Below are 23,064 nucleotides of genomic sequence, written 5' to 3' on the forward strand. Positions count from 1 at the left end.
CTGTATTTAAACATATCTTCAATAAATATCTGTACTGTCTTTGTAATTGACCAAGGCTATGTTAAAACGATGTGTAGGTTTTACGTAAATCTCTTCGTAGCTTATCATGATCAATTGAGGCAATCTGTGAGCTAGCCGGTGGGTAAAGGGGTTGCTAGGGCTTTGCATGTCGCTATCGTACAAGAACCAGGATTCATTCTCAAGTGTGCCTATCCTAAATACACTTTCAACACATTAATATAAAAAAATATGTGAAATCAATGACTAAACGCAGCACAATCTGAAAGAAATACAAGTTGTTCACATATTCACAAAAATAAGAGCAGAAGGCATTCAAGTCCTTCACAGAGAGCACAAAAGACTGAGCTACGTTTCATTATCTTGTCACATTCCACAGGCCGTCAACTTTTCTCCTTTCCATCTTTCCAATAGCTGCGCCAGTCTAGAGAAAAAATAAAATAAAATTGCCCGAAACACTGTTTACCTCCTTTTTTCCACCAACAGAGGCCTGGACTCCTGGATTGCACACTTGAGAAGTGTCCTCTCAGAAATAGATGAGCTCTTGATAGAATAACAAAGGATCTTTTGGGATGTGTTTGTGGTGTGGGAGTCAAAAGAGGCGTTCTTTCTATGGGTCAGACGGTATAGCTATTAGCTATGGAGGCTAGCCTCTATCGCTGTTAGCGGTCCAGGCTAGCCTCAATGGAGGTTTCAAACAAATGGGAAGAACCATGTATTTTTTTTGCGATAAGCAAACAACATAATATATATTTTGGAACAGGTCCAGTCGGTATGTTTAACCTATTGATCCATTGTAAGACAATGAGAAATAACGTTTTTGGACTGATATATATGTACAATGTGTTGCCTGTTTGTATACTCTCACTCTCGGTCAGCATGGAATAAGTTCATCGTCCTTGAGAAAGAAAAAGTATTTGCACAAAACAACATTCAAATAAAACATGGCACAGGACAATCTCTTCCTTGCGTGTTCTTCGATTATTCAAACGATTGAAATATCAAATTCTCAAAGATATCTTTTTGTACACTAAAATGGAAAACTTTTTTTTCACTTCGCCGTTTAAAAACAAAGTTCACATTTCATATAACTATATATATCTTTTATCATATATCCTTTTTTGATAAGCTTTGTCGTAAATTGTGCAAATTCAGCAGTAACACAGGTGACGAAGCACATGTGAAGAGTAGGCAGTTTAAAAAACAACCAAACAGAACCAAGAAACCAAATGTGACGTCAATCTATTCCGACACACAGTCAGAATAAGTGTGCCCCATTTCCCAATGTCCTGATGTATTCACAGATGAAACAGGAGGAATGTTTCTTTGAAGAAGCTCAGACTCCTCGCTCTCCCGTTTTGCCTTTCGTTTCGTTTTTTGCTCCGGGTTTCCGATGGCAGACAGCTGCCTTACAGTCTCGACAAACCTTTACCTAACGGGTAGCTAAAGGTAAAGGGAAAGGTACCGCTTTTATTCTCTTTATTTTTTTATCTTTTCCGTAGCAGCACAGCTATAACTATGATATGGACAGCTAGCTACCTCCGCTAGCTATTTCAGTTGGAACAACCGCTGTGGACGTACTGCTGTTTCAGTGTCGGCTCTGTCTTTAGCAAGCTAACGCCGCCGCTACGGCCGAAGCTATCCTCGAGCCAAGAGCCGGCTACTCTGTGTTATTTGGGGGGCTTTAAATGAAATCAAAGTGTCTCCTGAGGGCGGCGGTGGTGCTGACCGAGGCGGGAGATGCGCGTGATTTGGTTGGAAGGGCTGGTTTTAGTGGCTCAGAGAAACTTCCCCACAGCCCGCGGCTCCGCGGCTACAAACCGACGGCGGCCGCCAGTCTCTACAGTGTGCCGCCGCCGCCGCCGCCACTGGTGTGGGTCCTTGTGGTTCCCGCCTCTCGCTCTGTTACTTAGTCACTTAGTCAAGTGTCCCAAGGTCAGAGTTCACGGGTTCAAAGTTCATCGTATCACTGGTGGTGGTTAGGAAAAGAAGGCGTGTTGAAGTGGCTAGGCGTCCGCTAGCCAGCTGCGTGTTTTTTTTGTGTTTTTGTGTGGCTAGTCCTCAGCTAGCTTGGTTAGCACGTCAGCTAGCTTGGTTAGCTGGTTAGCTAGCTCAGCTAGCTCGGTTGGCTAGCTCGGTTAGCTGGTTAGCTAGCTCAGTTAGCGCCAAGTGTGCGTGGCCGGAGCTGGTCCTCAGCTAGCCTGGGCCATGGTGTCGATGACCTGCTCCAGCTTGCTGCGTAGCCGCTGCCTGCGGCACTGGTCATCCTTCTGTAAGGCTGTCAGGATCTGGGGGGGGGGGGGGGGGGGGAGAGGGGAGAGAGAGAGAGGGGAAAGAGGGGGGAGAGAGGGAGACAGGAGAAGGCCAGAGAGGAGGAGGGAGACAGGAGAGAGACAGGAGAGAGATACAGGACAAGGCGAGAGAGGGACAGAGAAGAGAAGAGAGGCAGGAGAGAGAGGAGATGGAGAGAGAGACAGGGAATAAGGATAGGAGGATACGTGGTGGAGAGATAGATACAAGAAGCAGAGACCGCGGTGAGGTTATCATCTGTATCACAGAGTTGCTCTTTCATACAACTCAAACACTGAGGACCTAAGGGGGGTCGGTACCGTGGAGACGGTAGAAGTTTCTTATCAAATATTCATATCAACAATTGCTCGCTCACAGAACAGCCCGTGCGCTTTCAACAAGAACAGAAGAAGCCAGAACTTTCTCTCCGCGTCGGGATCACAGCAGAAGTCGTGATGAGGGCTGAAGCTAACCGGGCCCCACGCAGAGAGAGAAGAAAGGAAGATCGACGCAGAACCAGGGCGCTTTGGGGCCCCTGGCTCTGAAAGGGCCTCTACTTTACCAGCGGGGGCCAAGTTGATTAGCCATTACAAGCCATTTAACGTTACCTATCCTCCAAACGGTCAATTGATCAATAGAGAGAGAGAGCGAGAGCGAGAGAGAGAGAGAGAGAAAACGGAGGCACAAAAAGCTATAATGAGAACAGTTTAAATGGTTTGTAAAATGTGTCTTTGCATGGTTCCTGAAGAAAGAAAAGTGTGTGTGAGTGTGTGTGTGTGTTTGTGGTCCTTACAGGGAGAAGTAGGTTTTGAATGACCGTCATATAAAGCTTCATTATCCTTCTATGGGTCAGTCCGTACATGTGTCTCTCTCTCATTCTCACCCTGGCACACACACACACACATGCACACGTGTGCGTGTGTGTGTGTGTGTCTCCGTCACCACCCACCCTGGAACAAACATCCCACCGACCACCCCACCATCGTTCTAAAACACCACACACTCAGCACAGCCCCTTCCTAATCTGCAGTCGTCTTCAGTGGTGGATCAAAGCACAGCAGAGTGGGGTTCACCACCCGGCACGGGACAGACAGAGGGGTTGTCGGGGGAAGGACACAGAGAACAGAGGCTGGCCTATAAATCGTGTGTTGGGCCATTAGCTCGGCGGCGCGCGGCCGTGTCTTAATGTGACTCTTAATAGCGCTAATGGCCGGCCGCCGGCCGCGAAGGCGCGGTTCGCGGACGGTAATTGAATTAAAACAACCTTGCGGTGCTGGTCAGGGCTAATGCGCCGTAATGGCTGAGCAGCAGGCTGGCGTTGGCCCGCCGTCGCACCGTCTGATGGGAGGAGGGTAAATAAAGATTGGACCGGGAGCTGGGCGATGTATTCCATGTGTTTAGGTTTAATTAAATGTGATAATAGGAGGCGGAATGTCACGGTAACCTTTTCTGATCGGCTCGGTGACTCTATTAGCGAGGCTCTACTTTTATGCTATGCTAAAAATGTATTCATTTCAAAGTGTTTTAATAATAGTACTTTATTAAATTATTATTATTAAAATTATTAAATTATTGCATAGTAATATATATCACTACAAAGGGTACTCTTTTCTCCCTTTATCTTTTCATGTCCATCATAAATATCCTGAATTCAACCACCTCTGCTTAGACACCTCATTTACATTTTATGTAGCTAGGCTACCTTAAAACAACTCGTCCTTGTATGGCTAGGCTACTTGAGCTAGGTTAGCATTAGCGCCGTTCTAGGCCAGTCCACTCACCTCGTCCTTCTACTTGATAATGGTAGGTTTACCACACCATGATGGTAGACTACTTTAGCTAAGTAAGCATTAGCCGCGTACTTGGCTAACCTTACTCACCTCGTCATTGATATTGTTAAGTTTACCATAGCATGACGCTAGGCTACTTTAGCTAGGCTAGAGTTAGCTTAGCATTAGTGTGCTAGGCCGGGCCACTCACCTCGTCCTTGTACTTGGCGATGTAGGTGTAGATCTCGTGCAGGGCGGACATGCTGTTGAACTGGCTGAGGTGGATGCGCGACTGCTCCGCCAGGTAGGCGCTCATGTCCTGGTCGCTGATGGCCGGCATGCGAGAGATGTCGGAGTAGTACCTGGGAGAACAGGGTCAAGGGCCAAGGGTCAAGGTTCAAATGCATCGAAGAACCCAGTGACGGACCATCTTGTTTGCCTTAAAGGGGGGACCCCTAAACAGTTACTGAAACGGTTTGGGCAGGTATTTGTTAAAGGGGTTTGTACGGTTCTAGTACAATCGTGCAAATGAACAGCCTGCCTCATGATTCGTACCCATGAGCAAACTGCTACTAGGACATTTTGCCTGATGTGCATCCTTTCACAGGGACGATGATGTAACAGGCAGATGTTGGCTGGCTTCAGGAGATGTTGAGCCGATATGCACAACAATGTTACCAGTCAGGTTTTCTTGGTCCTCACTTCAGCGCGGCGGTTATGCGAGCGCCGCTGTGTTTTTAACACAGCTGTCTCCAGCAGCTCTGTGTGCAGCTTGATGTTTAGCGCCTCATAAACTGTTAGCTTGTTGTTATGCCTCGAAATCCTCCTCCTGTCCTCCCAACTGACGGTTCTAACGCGAGAGATGCTAACCGCCGGCGCAGGTATTGTTTTGCTGTTGTGTCCTGTGCAGCGCTTGTGTTCCCGGTAATCTCGTTTATGAGGGTGGAGTACAGGAGCCGATTTCAGAATCAATTTAGGGATTTACTGGATTATGTTCAGAGTCCTCACAGGCTCTCCGCTTCAGTTAGCTGGAGCTAGCTGCAGTGCGGGGGTTTAAACGGCCCTTATCAAAGCTCTTACACACGGAGATAAGAGGGTTTAACAAGAATCAAAGTCGGGTCTTTGAAAGTTCAATATTGGCTCGGTGAGGTATAAACAATGTCAGCAAAGCATCGACTCTGCCACGCCCCTTCCACGTAATTGGTGGATTGGGATTTGTCTCGTCCCCTTTATCCAATTAAATCTACAACAGATCAATTTGTTTTCACAGTGAAAAAATTAGGATCCATTTCTATTGGAGGGGGATCGAAAACAAATGACCGACCAACACCTACAAAGCTATACATTTATGTCAAGCAGACGTTTCTAATTAAGGCGATAACCCAACGACTGTTGTCTCGATTCATTTAGAGTCATCAAGGAGCAGGCAGGGGTCAGGAGGTCATCTTGGTCCTACAGATGGTTGACATTTGGGGGTCAAACCTTGGCCTTTTCATCCGGAACACACACACCCTGCCCACTAGACTACAATCTGCTCCTTCTCCTGACCAATGACAGTCGAGACCAGAGACACATCGTCGTCACCCTGAACCTGAATCTGATCCTGAAGGGTCAGACGACAACGTACCTCTCCACCCAGCTCTTGTAGTTGGGGATGTCCTTGGCGTAGAGCAGCTTGTTGGACGGGGAGTCCTTGCCCAGCTTGTGCTCGGAGGTGGAGCAGGAGTCCATGAAGGTCTGGGCCACCACCGAGAGGCAGGCGTCCGTGATGCTGTTCTTGTGGATGTCGAACACAAAGTGGGGGTTCTTGATGACGTTCACCCAGAACCTCAGGGGCAGACTGCACAGAGGGAGAGCCGATCGCTTGATTACTTTGTTCTGTGTTATTAGAATAATTATCATCATTACCTCATTGTTGTTGCTCACAAACAGTTGTCATGATGCTTTATTTATAGGATGTTGTGATAGGATTTGGCCCCATCAACATCTTGTTGGCATGCACGCCAAGCAATTGGAATTAGATTGAGAGAGCGAGTGGGAGGAAGAGAGAGAGGCAGACAGAGAGGGAGAGAGACAGAGATTAAGAGAGAGAGTGAGATTGAGCGAGAGAGAGAATGACATATAAGAGAATAAAGTGGATATGAATATAGTACCGTGAGAAAGAAAGGTAACAGACAGAGCAATTTAAAAGATTTTGACAGATTAAAACATCTCATAGTGGTGTCACTCTAAATCCTGGGTCATTTTAGGACTAGGTATAAGATAAATCTAGTTATATCTTACATATATATATATTATATATCTATCTTAGATCTAGACATAATATGCATCTTAGATCTAGATATCTCTACAAACATCTTATATCTAGATATATCTAGATACATGACGTATCTAGATATATCTAGATAGATCTTATATCTAAATATATACATCTATATACATCTAGATATATCCGTATATATATTTTTTCTACGTTTATGTACCAGTTGCTCTTCCAGGTGTGCCTGACGTCGTGGTCGGTGATGGAGTGCTTGTCCGCCTGCTCGTCCAGGAAGTCGAACATGTACTTGATGGCGAGCGGCAGGGCGCTGCCCCGGTGGGCCGTGCTGAAGATGGTCTCGAACAGGTCGTCCACAAACTTCTGCAGCGTGCCCTGAAACCAGCACAGAGGGAGAGAGGGGGTTGAGCTCTCATGAAACCAGCACAGAGGGAGAGAGGGGGTTGAACTCTCATGAAACCACCACAGAGGGAGAGAGGGGGTTGAGCTCTCATGAAACCAGCACAGAGGGAGAGGCGGTTGAGTTCTCATGAAACCAGCACAGAGGGAGAGAGGGGGTTGAGTTCTCATGAAACCAGCAGAGAGGGAGAGAGGGGGCTTCAGCTCTGATCAAACAAGAAGAAGGAGATAGGGGGCTTCAATTCTCAGTCTCAGACGCCTTCACACAGGGGCCTCAACTCTCAGGCCACAGATCCATTCAAACAGGGTGCTTCAGCTCTCAGTTTCAGACGCAATCACACAGGGGGCTTAAACTCTCAGTCTACTGACAGACACATTCACACAGGGGGCTTCAAATATCAGTCTATAGACGCCTTCGCAGAGGCACCTCACGGCCAGACTGCCACGCAGAACACTCAACAACGACAGAAAATTGTTTCGAATGACAAAATCAAAATGTGAATTGCAGAGGCGCTTTAGAAACCCAGAATAAAAGTCAGGCTCGCTCCTCGTTCGGCCTCACGGGGAGTTGCATCCCAATCACATGAGAGGTGTGATTAAATTTGTTTTGTACACTTTTACCCGCAGAGTGGGAGCGCTGTGATAGGTGACAGCTTGAGTTGTGTGGGCTCTGTGTTCAGCCGATACCGAGCGTTCCATGGATAGGAGCCACAAGGTCTAGTGTACCTGAGGGTCTCCCTCGGCCAGACCCCCCTGACCTCCATTGCTTCCTATTGAAGCCGCTACTGATAGAGCCTCTCTGATGAAGACTATCTTCTTTTTAGGACACTTCGGACGGCAAAATATTTGAATACATTTTAGAGCATGATCATGGGAAGATACAGGCAGGAAAGTTACAGAGAATACATTCAGTGAGACAAAGGGTGAACAAAATTCTTATAGGGAAACTTTCTCATCGTGGCTAGTTGATACAAAGGTGAGGGGAAGTGAACATCGTGGAGAGTCTAGCATTGTTCATCGCTGAAGTCAGCCATGACGGGAAAGGCCAAGTTAAACTGCAATACACAATTGAAGTAGACATGTCTGCAAGTCAGTCAAAGGAATCTACTCAACAGAGAAGTCAGTTGACTGGCCTCAGTATCAGACTTCGTGGCAATGCAAATGCAATCTATCGGAGGAGAATGTATAGAAATTCCTTTTCAATTGGCTAGGAATTATATAAACAGAGTTTATGCAATATTCGCGGTAACTTTGCTGCCTGTATCTTCCCATGATCATGCTCTAAAGTTAAATCAAATATTTGGCTGTCCGAAGAGTCCTAAAAAAAAGTTATCCTTCATCAGTAATTATATAAACAGGGTTTATATAATTTGTATAATTGTATATTATACTCATGATTATAGTTTGCTCCTCTGAAAGTTTGAACAGAGAATAGCATTCAGTGTTTCAGCTCGCTGTGTCCATCATTGGCCAGACTCCAGAAAGACCAGTTTGGTTTCCCCACCATTTGTGTGCGGCTCTGATCCTGGGCCTGATAGGGCCCCCCAGGAGCCTGTGTTATCATGGTGGGGCCCCGGACCCGTGTTGTCATGGGAGCCGTCCAGACTTACAGACCGGGAGCCCAGCCTGAGGATTTGGACCGAGTCCTACGGCCCGTCTCCCAAAAAGCACCGCATCATTCCAAGCTAAATTAATCTCCATGGCAACAGTGGTCTTTTTGTGTCCTTGCTTTGAATTCTCGTCGTGATACAATTTACGAAAAATAGTAACACATACACACACAACAAGCGCATACACACACACACAAGCTCGCTGGAAACACGGCTATCGCAGGAAACATCAGACACACAGCGAGGAATCAGCTAGGAATAGAGACAGGTAGAAAGAGAGTAAAATGCAGATGACAGAGAGCTGGAAAGAGAGAGACCGGTAAACCGAGTGCTATGCAGACAGAGAGACAGACAGCTACACAGACGGCCAGATTAGTTTCTGCGTCGCGTGTTTTGCCTCCAAGGATCTGCCGCCCCATAAACCATTGTGTTCTTTATACCTCAACCAATCAGCCGTCTCATGCTCCCCTGTCAATCAACCCTCCCAACCCTCCCTCTGCTGCACATCTGCCTTCATATCCAGTGTTTCAGGATGAACCTCTACACAGCTGTGTTACCGTGGTGATGGGACGAGTATGGGCCCTATTTTAACGGTCTGAAACGCAAGTGAGAAGCGCCAAGCACAAGTTGCTTTTGTGGGCGGTTCTATGGCGATGTCGCTATTTTACCGGCGCAAAAATGACTCTTTCGCCCGGCACAAATCTAAAAAGGGTTGTTCTGAAGTTGCCTGAATATCCGTAGGTGTGGTTTGGGCGTAACGTGCAATAAACCAATGAGAGTGCCAGCTCCCATCCCCTTTAAGGGCCATGAACGCATTTGAATCAGACAAGTTGATATTTTGACAGCGCGTCTGCAGTCTCCGATGAGACAGATGCACATGAATTTCAAACTTCAAATGGCTCAGTTTATGGCCAAATAATATGGCCTAATTCACACATGGAATAAGGTTTCTTCCACAACTTCAGAAATACTGAGTCCTCAAATAAATTTCGCCAAAGAAAACTTAACACACATATGATATGCGGTAACTGTGGTTCTATTTAATGATATACGCAATACATTAGAAACATCGTTTCTTATCAGTATTGTACGCATTACCGTTATCGACTTGTGTTCCTAATATGCATGTGTCCCCCCGTTAATATACATTGCCATGGACTGTATTATGCGTTACGTGTTTAGTTTGCGTGTGTTTAAATAGATGGACGCACACATTCATTAATTCTTTTACACATACACACATGCGCACCCGTATTCATTCATTCTTTTTAACACTCGCGGTAAAACAATGTTTTCTCACGATCGAATACTCATCAATCCTAAAAGTTATGGGCATGTACACGATGTCTGTGTCAAGAAAATATGTGTTTGCTGTACGGTGTTTGCAGATGCATTGATTTAAAAGTACAACTTATTACCGCTATATCAGCTGTTCTTTCCCAAATAATTTACCAAGAATGTGTGGCTAGGTAGATGAGAGAAGCAAAGTGTATGCGCGAGGTGCACAAGCAACATTATGCATGCGCCCTTAAAATAGCATCTGAACAACGCGCCACTGACTTTAAACCAGGTATTTCCTGGTTTCGGCCGCAAGTGGTTCCTGAAACTGCAAAATAGCACCAGGCAACGTTTGCGCCAGAACACGCCTCCTCCTTTCGCAGAACCGCCCCTTGGGTCGCAAGATCATTCCCTAATTTACCGACGCGTGGCGCAGGAGGGAAAAGAATGCTCTGCGCCAGTTGCAAACTAGCAACGACACATGCGCCAGTGATTAAGTCAACTGCGCCGGATGCAAGATAGGGCCCTATGTGTGTTACCGTGGTGATGTGATGAGTGTGTGTTACCACGGTGACGCGACGAGCGTGTGTGGTACCTTGGTGGAGTGTGTGTGTTACCGTGGTGATCTGACCAGTGTGTGTTACCATGGTGACGTGACGAGTGTGTGTTACCGTGGTGACGATAACTTCCTGGGCCTGTACTCTTGGTTACATGACGACTGCGGGGTACCGTGGTGATGTGATGAGTGTGTGTTACCGCGGTGCAGTGACGATTGTCTGTGTAACCGTGGTGACGTTATGAGTGTGTGTGGTACCTTGGACGAGTGTGTGTGTGTACCTTGGTGGCCAGCAGCCGGGTGAGGTAGATCTCGGACACCATCTTGCTGCCGCGGTCGCCCTCACGCTGGTCCGCCTGGTCGTGGTTCTTCACCAGGTGCCACAGCTTGGTGCCGCTCTCCAGGTCGGGGGTGATCATGGGCGTGCGAGATCGCAGGCTGTCTGGGCTGCTGGCCGTCCTGAGCATGCTCTCTGATGGCGCGCACACACGCACACACACACACACACACAGGTATGCATAAACCCACACAAAGAGAAAATATTATAATTGGAAGGATAGAGTAGTGTTTCTTTCGGGTCCTCACAGCCCCATCAGTACGAGAAAGAGAGAAAGAGATAAAGAAAGAGGGGGACAGAGAGAGATTCTGAGTGGCTTTAATTCCAAAGCCATCATGGCCACTTTCCACTGACAAAAGAGCGCCCGCTTTTAAGCCCCATTCACACTGGAAACACACACACACACAGACACGCACACACCCAGATGCACTGACACGACTGCACACACAAATTCCCACACAACTACACACACATATCTGCATAAATCACACAAGCTCCTCACTTCTACTATAAATTGCATGGATCAGGGAAGCTAGGAAAAGGCCAGATCCCGGTATGCATATTATCACACCCTGGCTGGTCCAACAGCAGACTAATTCATTATTTATCACGGCATTAATCCAATCATTTCATCTCTTTGCCTGGCCTCTTGTTCCTCCACTATAGCATTGGGCATGCATCGTGTTTGATCTTGTTTTTCGCCAACGGTCAAAACAATCATCATCATTTTCCCATAACGCCATTCCTGTAATTAGACTGTTTTATGACTCGTTGGATTAACAGGAACATAACAGGAAGTAATTAGCGTATTTCAAGTGATGCCTGCCCGGCCGTTTGTGCAATTTGAGGAGATTGCTCTAATTGGTGCACTGGGTGGGTGTATGTCGAGCACATGACATGAACGTGTGTCAGCATGTTTGTGTTGGAGGGGTCTGCATGTCATGTGATGAATGGGTGACAGGCCCACGTTGACCGCTGGACAGATATGAGCCACGTCCTTTTGGAGATGTGCTGTTAGGAAGAGGGAACATGACAGCTCCCTCCTAGGCCTTCGGCTGGGGAGAATTAATGTCTGGTTGTTCACTATCTGCATTCCCCAGGGGTCCTCTCGCTCTCTCTCTCCCTCTCTCTGGGCCGTCTACTTTAATGCCTGTCCTTAACTGGCTGCCTGGAAATAGCCTTGGATGGGCTTATGGAGCTGGATAAAAAAGCATCACTATTCAGAGGTGGAGAAGGAGGGAGGGAGGGAGGGAGAGGGAGAGAGGGAGGGAAGGAGGGGGAGAGAGGGGGAGAGCAGGAGAACAAGCTAGAGAGAAAGAGAGAGATAGTGAGAGAACATGCTAAAGAGAAAGAGAAATTGAAAGGGAAAGAGAGAGAGTGAGAGAGCGAGAGAGAGAATGCCGAAAATAAATGCCAATCATTGCAGCGATCAAAAAACGTAAACACAAAGACAGGAAAAACAAATGAATGGGACCAGGAGAGTGAGGAGAATCTATAAAGAGAGAGCAAGGGATGGTAGAGAGACATGATAGGGGAGAGAGAGAGAGAGAGAGAGAGCGAGAGCGAGCAAGAGCGACAGCGAGAGACCACGACAAACAAAGAACATCCATCTGGCTATGAAAGAGATTAACAGATGGTCAAGAGAGGTGGAGGTGACGAGCGAGGTGTAGGTGAAGAGTGCTGGAGGAGGAGTGCGTGAGTTCATACCGTATCTGCTCAAGCTCTTGGTGAAGGTGGAGGAGTTGGAGATGTTGTAGGCGGAGTTCTGCTTGGGCACCAGAGCTATAACCGACCCGTCTGTCACCTACACACACGGGCAGACACACACACACACACACACACACACACACACACACACACACACACACACACACACACACACACGTACACACACACGAGTGAGTTTAGTCAGGGTTATTGTAAGGGCTAGGGTCAGGGTTAAGGTTATTGTTGGTGTGTATACCTGGTAGTGAGTTGAGTTAAGGTTAGTGTAAGTGCTAGGGTCAGGGTTAAGTTTAGTGCGTATACCTGGTAGTGAGTTGAGTTAAGGTTAGTGTTAAGGTTAGTGTGCGTACCTGGTAGTGGGCCAGGGTGTTGAGTCTTTTCCAGTCGTTGTCAATCTTGGTGGTCACATCCTCGTCCTGCAGGATGATTCTGGCCAGCCGGCCCTGACGCCACTCTGATGACGGAGAGGAGGTTTAGACACTGGAGGGGTGTGAGTATGTGTTGAGTGCTGCTGGTGTGACGTGGATGTGCGTAAGATAAAGGTGAGGATAAAGTATGTCAGTGTGGGCTGAGATAGATGTGAGGGTAGTGGATGTGAGGGTTTGTTTAAATGGAATTGAGGTTGGTGGACGTGCAGGGTGTGAGCATGTGTGTCTAGTGTGATGTGTGATGTGAGTGTGAGACGAAGGGGGATGTGAGAGAGGGGGGCTGCCTTGGGTCTCACCCAGGTCCATGTCGGCGGCCTTGGGCCTCTGGGAGTACGGGCTGCCCTTGTACACCGCGTCCAGCAGCTTCTCCTTCACCTGCATCACCGTGTCGCAGTTCAGACACTTGACCGTCACCTCCAGCCCGTTCTCGTTCTCCGGGTTCACGCAGTGCAGCGTCTGGAGCCAGGGACATAGGGGCTGCTTAGTCTCACTGTTGCCTGATGAGCTTGGACTCTACATAAACAGTATTGATTAAATCGTATAAAATACCAGTCTTTTGTAGTCTTATCGTTGCCTGATGAGCTTATACTGTATATCAATGGTATAGAATATATAATACTGTTGCCTGATGACTCTATACTGTATATCAACAGTATTGATTATATCCTATATAGTACTAGCTTGTCCTGTATATAAAGTGTATAGTATATATCCTCTATAGTACCAGTGTCTTGTAGTCTATCTGCTGTCTGATGAGCTTGTCCTGTATATAACGTTATAGTATACATCCTCTATGGTACCAGTGTCTTGTAGTCTATCTGCTGTCTGATGAGCTTGTCCTGTATATAACGTTATGGTATATATCATATATAGTACCAGTGTCTTGTAGTCTATCTGCTGTCTGATGAGCTCGTCCTGTATATAACGTTATGGTATATATCATATATAGTACCAGTGTCTTGTAGTCTATCTGCTGTCTGATGAGCTCGTCCTGTATATAACGTTATGGTATATATCATATATAGTACCAGTGTCTTGTGGTCTATCTGCTGTCTGATGAGCTCGTCCTGTATATAACGTTATGGTATATATCATATATAGTACCAGTGTCTTGTAGTCTATCTGCTGTCTGATGAGCTTGTCCTCGCTCAGCGAGTAGCGGGCCTCTCCGGTGATGGCGTCGATGGGGCCCTTCTCCATCTGCTGCTTCATAGCACAGTACAGCATGAAGAGAGGCTCCCCCGCACACTCCTGGTAGAGAGACACCCAGAGAGAGAGAGAGAGAGAGAGAGGAGAGAGAGAGAGAGAGAGACAGAGAGAGGAAACACACACATACAGAAAGGGGGTGGGGGAGTATGGAGAGAGTTTGAGAGAGAGAAATGGAGATAGAGGTGGAGGCAGGGAGGAAGAAGAGTAGAGAGGGAGAGTAGGAGAGAGAGAGAGAGACAGAGAGAGAGAGAGAGAGAGGAAACACACACACATACAAAAAGGGGGTGGGGGGCGGGGGGTATGGAGAGAGAGTAGGAGAGAGAGAGAACCATCGAGAGAGAGAGGGGGAGAAGAGGGGATATAATCAATTTCCAAACAACTTTATTAACATCAGTCTAACAACTTCCACAACACACAAAGTGGATTAGAGTTTTAAAAGCATTAGAACGGTTATGAAATCAAATCTGCATAAATAAACATCCTTGCCACCTGAGGCCCCTGCACAGAGTTTTGTCACAAACATTTTCCACTTCTCATTTCGTTTTCATTTGCATGTGTCTCCCCAGCCGTAGAAAGGCTGTTGTTTACCGAGCGTGTTCTACGATTCCTCAACCACAACGCGTCGCTTAACTTTTTAAATGTCAGGCAGCACAGAAAAACAAGTTAATCAAGAGAGAGAGCGAGCTCCCCACTGTGATTCGCACGCAACCCTTTTTTAAAAGTTCAGTTCTCTGTAACGCTTCATGTCTGCGCCCGGCCGCGGAGATTAGTCGTAGCTTTACGTAATTTGATTATTTCTGGCACTTCCAGAAGGGACGGTTGTGCCGTCGGAACGTCTAAGTTATGCGGACAGATTAGCTTCGGAATAACTTCACAACCGCTGCGTGTCCGCGGGCCCCGGAGAGGGAGAGAGCATCAACACAATCCCAACGCCGACGCTACGACGAAACCAGCAGCTCCCTGCTCGCATTTCCAGTTCACCGACACACTGCTGCACTGGTGCTGATGGGAGGGGTTTGAGCTTCACGTGTTGCGTCTAGAACGCATGATTGAGATGTTGAGATGTGTTGGATTTATATTTCTCCACCTCGCTTGTCGCCTCGGATGAAAGTGTTGCCTGTTAAATGTTGCTTTCATGATGCGTCATGTGCGTGTGTGTTTGGTGTTTTTTATTGAGAAACGATCAGTTTGACATACATATGCTATAAAGACATCAAGATGCATTCTTCCCTCCGTCCTCTGCTTCTCGCTCAGTTTCACTTGCAACCAATCGCATCATTCCCAACCCTCATCCCCTTATCTCCTCTTCTCTCTCCCTCTTCGTCACCCCATTAAGTCGTGAAGGCGTACTCTAGTTCCAAACTCCTCCCAGTGGCTCTGACCTCCGCCCTCTGGCCCCTCCTCTCATTAGGTGGAGTTCTACTAATGATTCCAGATGGTTCGACTTAAAGCACTGGAGAGAGCTTTCACCGCCTCAACCTGATCCTGCACCTCCGGTGGGGTGCCCTCCTCTTTCTCCCTCCTCCTTATAGACTCCTACCCCATCCCTTCTCCCTCACCCTCCCTCTCCCTTTTACTCTCTCTCTTATCCTTTCTCCCTCTCCCCTTCTCTCTCTTAGCCCCTCTCTCTCTCCCTCTCTCCCTCTCCCTCTCCCTCTCTCTCTCTCTCTCTCTCTCTCCCTCTCTCCCTCTCCCTCTCTCTCTCCCTCTCTCCCTCTCCCCTTCTCTCTCTTAGCCCCTCTCTCTCTCCCTCTCTCTCTCCCTCTCTCCCTCTCCCCTTCTCTCTCTTAGCCCCTCTCTCTCTCCCTCTCCCTCTCTCTCTCTCTCTCCCTCTCCCCTTCTCTCTCTTAACCCCTCTCTCTCTCCCTCTCTCCCTCTCCCCTTCTCTCTCTTAGCCCCTCTCTCTCTCCCTCTCCCTCTCTCTCTCCCTCTCCCCTTCTCTCTCTTAGCCCCTCTCTCTCTCTCTCTCTCTCTCTCTCTCTCTCTCTCTCTCTCCCCCTGCTCCGTTACCCTTAATAAAGTGCTTTGTTTTTCTGACAGCCAGTCAGAGGAAGCAGGCATTTCATTCCAATCATTAATAATATGATAACGTCACAGGGGTGTATTCTGAGCACTCCCACTCTTACAAATCAACTCCTGTAGGATCAATACTCATCACTCTCTCAGCGGTCCCTCTAGCCTTCATCTCATCTCAACAATACACCCACCCCGCAACACCCAGGCAGCGCAGATCAGGCTACCTGTGTAGGATCACACTGAAACTAGCCAGTAGCCAACCAATAGCTGGTGGATAGCCAACCAATAGCTGGTGGATAGCCAACCAATAGCTAGTGGATAGCCAACCAATAGCTGGTGGATAGCCAACCAATAGCTAGTGGATAGCCAAACAATAGCTGGTGGATAGCCAACCAATAGCTAGTGGATAGCCAACCAATAGCCAACTCCGAGCTGCGGAAAGCCAACAAAGAGCTAGTGAATAACCAACCAATAGCTAGTGGATAGCCAACCAATAGCTAGTGGATAGCCAACCAATAGCCAAGCTAGTTGATAGCTAACCAACTGCCAGCAAATAGATAAACAATAGCCATAAGATGGAGAGCAAAGTCCCAGCCAATAGTCAACTAATGGCTCAAACTCTGGTTCTTGAGGGAATATCAGCCATTGGACACGAAGACCAGACCTGGAGAAAGGTCTAGACGAGTGTAATGAATAGAAGACTGAAATAAATGTGAGGATTAAATATCATAGAGTATATTGCGGGGTGAATGTGTGCCTGGGGTCTCTTTATGAACTACGGGCAGGACTAACAGCAGAATAAGGGCTGTGTGGACAGAATACACTTTTAATAAGCCACTGGGCTGAGCTTTAACGGAAAGAACAAGCAAAGGAAAATAAGTACAGAGTGCAGAGGACTTGGCGGTGGAGCCAGGAGTCAAACTCATAAAACTAACAATGTTTGGAGGTGACGAAACGCAGTGCCGTTACTCAGTGGCCTCATTATGGATTAAACATCTAATTACCATATTTTAATGGTGGACTCAGTGTAAGTACTGTGTAAAAGAAGTAAAACCTCTATTGTAGTTGTTCAAACTATTTATACTATAGTATTTCGATAAGCTAAGGTTGTCCGTGTAATAATCCCCGCCGAGGTGCAGCTGAAGCCACACGACGGGACGGACGTTCTCCTCACCTTGAGAAACTTGAAGAGCAGGAAGGTGAACCAGTTGGTGAGCATCTTCTCCGCCACGGACTCCGTCCTGATGGAGAAGCAAATCAAACAGGGACTGAAGAGATTCGTCCACATTCTTAACTGAACCCTCTCCTCTAGCCCGGGGCTGATGCTCTCTACCTTGTTCTCTCGCTCTTCTCCCCCCCTCTCTTCCTCCCCAATCCCCCCCCCCCCTCTTTCTCCTCCCCCTCCCCCTCTTTCTCCTCCCTCCTCCACTCTCTTTCTCCTCCCTCTCTCTCTCCCCCTTCTGCCCCCCCCCCCCCCCCTTCTCCCTCCCCCACTCTTCCTTCCCCTCTCCCTCCCTACTGAATCCTCTCCTACAGCCCGGTCCTGGGGCTCTCAACCTCGTTCGACCTTTGAGCTGCGTTGGAGCCAATCAGTGTCGTCCGTGGGCGAGGTGTCCACTCAGGGAACACTTTGACGGCACGGAGTGAAACTTTTTCTTTAAGCATTAGCATACGTTGTGAACGTCGTGGCGTTAATGAACAACCGTGGGCCCACCAGGGGTCTAATTAAGTAATCTGTGGTTCATTTACTCTCCGCTTATGCAGAATTACAAACTGAGACTGCATTGAATGAAAAGACATGAGTCTTCTGCCCGGCTCTAAGAGTGCCTTCCTGTTCCTGAACCCAATAAGCAGTACACACAGGTGAGCACAGGTAAACACCTGGCTGGAGGGCGAGTCAAGCCAGTCACACGCAGGGAGACACAGCTACACAGGTGATACCAGGGTAACACACAGGAACACAGGGGGGAACACATCGCGGGGGAACACAGGTGATAAAAACAGGTAAGAGCAGGGGAATAGGTGAACACAGAGGCACACAGTTACAACACAGGAAGAACCAAGGTACACAGAGGTAGACACAGGTGAATACAGGTGAACAGAGAGAAAACAGAAGCAGGCCAAAGAGGTCCACACAGGGGACCATAGGTAAATAAAGGTGAATGCGAACACAGGTAAAGACAGGTGAGTAGTGAACAAAGGTAAATACAGGTGAGTCCCAGGTGGGGAGGACTGACCTGCGGAGCAGGAGCTTGGGGTGGTTCTTGCTGTCCAGGTTCTTGTCGATGAGGTCCGAGAGGAGCTGCTTCAGGACCCCAGTGGCGTACTCTAGCTCCCCCTGCAGGGCGGTCATGATCAGGGACGCCACGTTACCCCGGTCCCCGCATGGAGAAAGACCTGGGGAACACAACCAGCAGGAACTTAAAGACCACCACACACTTAAAGACATGGGGGACACAACCAGCAAGAACTTAAAGACCACCACACACTGAAAGACCTGGGAACACAACCAGCAGGAACTTTAAGACCACCACACACTTAAAGACATGGGGGACACAACCAGCAGGAACTTTAAGACCACCACACACTTAAAGACATGGGGGACACAACCAGCAGGAACTTTAAGACCACCACACACTTAAAGACATGGGGGACACAACCAGCAGGAACTTTAAGACCACCACACACTTAAAGACCACCAGGTCCTTAAAGACCACCACACTTATAGACCAAGAACAGTATCCCACAACCACCAGGTCCTTAAAGACCACCACACACTGAAAGACCACCAGGTCCTTAAAGACCACCACACTTATAGACCAAGAAACAGTATCCCACAACCACCAGGTCCTTAAAGACCACCACACACTGAAAGACCACCAGGTCCTTAAAGACAACCACACTTATAGACCAAGAACACTATCCCACAACCACCAGGTCCTTAAAGACCAACCACACACTGAAAGACCACCAGGTCCTTAAAGACCACCACACTTATAGACCAAGAACAGTATCCCACAACCACCCAGGTCCTTAAAGACCACCACACACTTAAAGACCTGGAGGACACAACCACCAGGAACTAAAAAGACCCCCCACAACACTTAAAGACCACTACGCCCTTGAAGACCTGGACCAGAGCAGTGTTGAGACTTCTGCGACTCACCTCTGGGCCTCCAGGGTTCGTATGAAGGTCAGCAGGAAGTGCTTCTTGGTGAGCAGTTGTCCGAACAGCGTCAGAGCCTTCTCAACGTTGGCCTGCACCTGGACAGGAAGAGAGGCCAACAGGCAGGATTACAAGATCACCCAACACACGATGACACCACAGCTGACACGGTTACTCAGCATGCAGGGAAGCAACAGACTCAGTTTGGCCTGGAGGACCAATCCCTGGTGTCAGGGTGACCCCGTGAAGGATGACCACGCCCTTATCTTTAGAACCCTTATCTCAGCCATCTGGAGGAAGAGGGACACACATCTCCAAGGAGGGCTTCTAAGATGTCGGCCATGATCTGCAGCACCAGTTAAGTGAGGCTGGACAGCTCGGCACGAGAGTGCGTGTGTGTGTGCATGGTGTGCCAGGGTTGCTGGGTTTGTTCCAGTTATGGCACCTGTCACATTTCATCAAGGACATACCATGTCCCCCTTTAAGGCACTCTCCTCTCTCTCTCTTCTCTCTCTCTCTCTCTCTCTCTCTCTCTCTCTCTCTCTCTCTCTCTCTCTCATCTCTCTCTCCTCTCTTCTCTCTCTCTCTCTCTCTCCTCTCTCTCTCTCTCTCTCTCTCTCTCTCTCTCGTTCTGCTGAGTCAGCCGGAGAGGAGTGAGAGAGGAAGTCAAGATGTGTGTTTGTGTGTGTGTGTGTGTGTGTGTGTGTGTGTGTGTGTGTGTGTGTGCATGCGCCTGTATAGCTGTGTGGATGTTAGATTGTTTGCGTGTGTGTGTGTTTTTGTGAGAGAGAGAGAGTGACGGAGTGTGTGTGTGTGTGTGTGTGTGTGTGTGTGTTTGTTTATGTGTGTGTTAATAAAAGACAAAGTGATGGGTGGCAGGGAGCGCTCTGCCAGGAGTGTGCACGTAGGTGAGTGCACGTACCCCGCCTGCTCTCTATAATCTCTATAATAGTAAGTAGTATGGCTGGCAGGCAGGGTGGAGGGGAGGGGCTGCCCGGGCCATGTGGGTACATGTGATCAGGCCAGCGGTGACATCAGACCGGGAACACTGGTTAAGGTTGAAGGGATGCGAGCATGACAGCAGACTCCCCCTCTCCACATCCTGTGCATCAGTGAGATGGTTAGATGTTGCATTACCCTATTAGGATCTCACGCAACATCGCTCCTCTCCCCCCCTGAATCCCTGTTCCTCCTCCCACTGACTCCCTTCTCCTCCCCCTCATTTGCTCCCTCTCTCTCCCATCTGTCTCTCCCTTTTCCACTCCTTCTTGCTTTCTTTCCCTCTCTCTCTCTCGACCTCCCCCTCTCTTCTTCCCCACTCTCTTCCCGCCCTCCCTCTCTTCCTCCCCTCCCTCCCCCTCTCCCTTCCTCCCCCATCTCTCCCTCCCCCTTCCTTCACTCCTCCCATCTCTCCCTCCCCTTCCTCCTCCTTCTCTCTCTCCGTCCCCTCCACCTTGCTCTACTCTCAAACAGAACCCGGTGTGAATGTAGGTCGCATGGTTCTGGGAAGGGAAACGGGAAGTGACAGCCGGCTTGTTTCTGTGTCGTCTGTCAGCGGCCCTCTCACATGATCATCCTTATTTCACGGTGGAGTCGTACACCTTGGGATTACCGCCTGCTGAATAATGGAGGGGAGTTGTTGTGTGTGAACTCCGCTGGTATCACTTTATTGTAATTCATGTCACAGTGGGTTGTATAAACCCCCCGGGACCTAGTCTCGTTCTGTCTCTCGAAGATACTAATACACATAAATATATATATATATGCAGAAATACATATATATATATATATATAAATATAGATGCAGTATGACTATATATCTATGTTACACGTGTGTCAATCTAGGTCTGAACTCTCGAGTCTCTCGGCAGTCTAAGCAGCTTTCCCAAACACAAAACGTTCCCTCATAAAGTGTGTCTCCTCCGCACAGTGTGAGGCTAATTAAATCTGTCAGATTGTTTAAAGTAGGCGGAGGTTTGTGTTCAGCATCACATTAGGCGGGAAAGATGGGGGCAAAGCGGGGGAAACGCAAGCTTTTGGTTCCCTGCGTGTTGATTCAAAAGCTAGCGTGTACCGCAACCGAATCTCTTGTGTTTAACGGTTAGCCTTCTAGCTGTCACTAAATGTAGCCGAGCTAATGTTTGAGTGTTAGCCTTCTAGCTGTCACTGAATGTAGTCTGGCAAATTTTTGAGTGTTAGCTTTCTAACCGTCACTTTCATGAAGTCTAGCTAATGTTTTAGTTTTGTGTTTGCCTGCTAGCTGTCACTACACGTAGTCAAGCTAATGTTTTAGTGTGAGCCCTCTTTGATAACACTGTATTGTTAGCCTCCATAGCTAATGGCTTAGTATTAGAAACACCCACGCTTTGGAATTAAGGCTACAGACTCAAGTGTTTTCAACCGTTCATTAGTGTTCATTAGTTTGTTCATTAACGGTCTGCAGTCTGCTCCCGATAAACAAGGTCAGATGCAGGTAGCAACCTGCTGAGTTTGTGTGATTACTTGATCTAAATAAACGGCAGCAGCACACAACCTACGTTTTCGGTTCAGTGGTTTGCTAAGGACATGAGCGGTGTGGTTAGTTGTAGCCTGTGTTAGCTTTAGCTGGTGTTAGCCATGGCTACAGTTAGCTGTTTTTAGCTGTAGTGGGACTCGGCAGTAGCAACTGTTAGCTCGAGCAGATGTTAGCTAGAGCTAGAACTCCGTTCCAAGCCATGGCTGCTGTTAGCTCACGAGGCGGGGGGTTAGCGGTAGCTACTGTTAGCGGTAGCTCTGGCTGTACCGTGGCGAGTGGTGTACTGACCCGTACCTCCATCTCTTTGAGCACGGGGTGGTCCTCTATACCAGGGAACAGGACCCTCATGGCGTAAGTACGGTAGTCCAGGAACGGGATGCCGGCACCATCCAACTCCTGGGTCAGCTCGTGGATATCCGTCTGGAGCTCAGCGAACGCTGGAGAGAGAAGGGGGAGAGAGGAGGGGGAGAGAGAGGAGGCAGGAGAGAGAAGGGGGAGAGAGAGGAGGCGGGAGGTGGAGAGAGCGGAGGGGGATGGAGAGAGATGGAGAGAAAGGAGGAGGAGAGAGAGGAGGTGGAGAGAGAGGAGGAGAGAGAGGATGGAGAGAGAGAGGAAGGGGAGAGAGGAGGTGGAGAGAGTGGAGGTGGAGGAGAGGATGGAGAGAGAGAGGAAGGGGAGGGAGAGGAGTTGGAGAGGGAGGAGAGGGAGGGAGTGGAGGAGGAGAGAGAGGATGAAGAGGGGAGAGGAGGAGGAGAGAGGAGGTGGAGAGAGAGGAGGAGGAGAGAGAAGAGGAAGAGATAGGAGGGGGAGGAGAGGAGGAATAGAGAGTGGAGGTGGAGAGAGGGGGGGAGGAAGAGGGAGAGGAGGTGGAGAGAGAGGAGAAAGAGAGAGAGGAGGTGGAGAGAGGCAGGGGAGGAAGAGGAGGTGAAGAGAGAGGAGGGGAAGGGAGAGGAGGTGAAGAGAGAGGAGGAAGAGAGAGAGGAGGAAGAGGGGGAGAGAGAGGAGGTGGAGAGAGAGGAGGGTGGGGACAGAGATACAGTGAATGATTTATCCTTTCCTGCAGCCTCATGCTACCCGCCAGGCCTTCTCCCTCTCTAGCCCACTCTCCCCTCCATGTCTGCGCTCTATTTATATTTAAAAACACGCTGGGGACCGGCCGGTTTGTTCCTCGCAATGAAACTGCAATCACATGAAACGCATCTCTGTGAAACTCAACACAGAGGGAGACCGGGAGAAAATGAAACCATCTTATTGAGTTCTGAGCTTTGTCTTAAATAAAGCGAGCCAGAGAGGGAGAGGGAGAGAGAGAGAGAGAGAGAGAGAGAGAGAGAGAGAGCGCGATGGGCGAGAGGCTAAATGAAAGACGCTACGAGAGAAGGAAGAGAAGAAGAAATAGAAGCAGAGTGCGAGACAGAGACCTCAGTGAAGAGTGAGAGGGACAACGGAGAGGAAGACAGAACGAAAGAGAGGA

General features: G+C 48.4%; 1 protein-coding gene across 1 annotated transcript in view; it reads right to left on the minus strand.

Annotated features, from left to right (window-relative positions):
* Positions 1-548: 548 nt before the first annotated feature.
* Positions 549-23,064, minus strand: part of LOC307079793 (plexin-A1-like) — a gene marked incomplete at its 5' end in the record, with an annotated part of 107,913 nt that continues 85,397 nt past the window's right edge. Inside the window, 14 exon segments of the mRNA XM_079742299.1 lie at positions 549-2,306; positions 4,288-4,438; positions 5,704-5,916; positions 6,560-6,729; positions 10,479-10,669; positions 12,242-12,338; positions 12,610-12,713; positions 12,984-13,143; positions 13,792-13,938; positions 17,087-17,153; positions 18,150-18,292; positions 18,294-18,309; positions 19,079-19,176; positions 21,888-22,030. Of these exon segments, the coding sequence (XP_079598425.1) occupies positions 2,211-2,306; positions 4,288-4,438; positions 5,704-5,916; positions 6,560-6,729; positions 10,479-10,669; positions 12,242-12,338; positions 12,610-12,713; positions 12,984-13,143; positions 13,792-13,938; positions 17,087-17,153; positions 18,150-18,292; positions 18,294-18,309; positions 19,079-19,176; positions 21,888-22,030 (1,796 nt within the window). The 3' untranslated portion in view covers positions 549-2,210.

The sequence above is a fragment of the Pollachius pollachius genome, assembly GCF_949987615.1.
Source record: "Pollachius pollachius genome assembly, chromosome: 8".
In the NCBI taxonomy this organism is placed as follows: domain Eukaryota; kingdom Metazoa; phylum Chordata; class Actinopteri; order Gadiformes; family Gadidae; genus Pollachius; species Pollachius pollachius.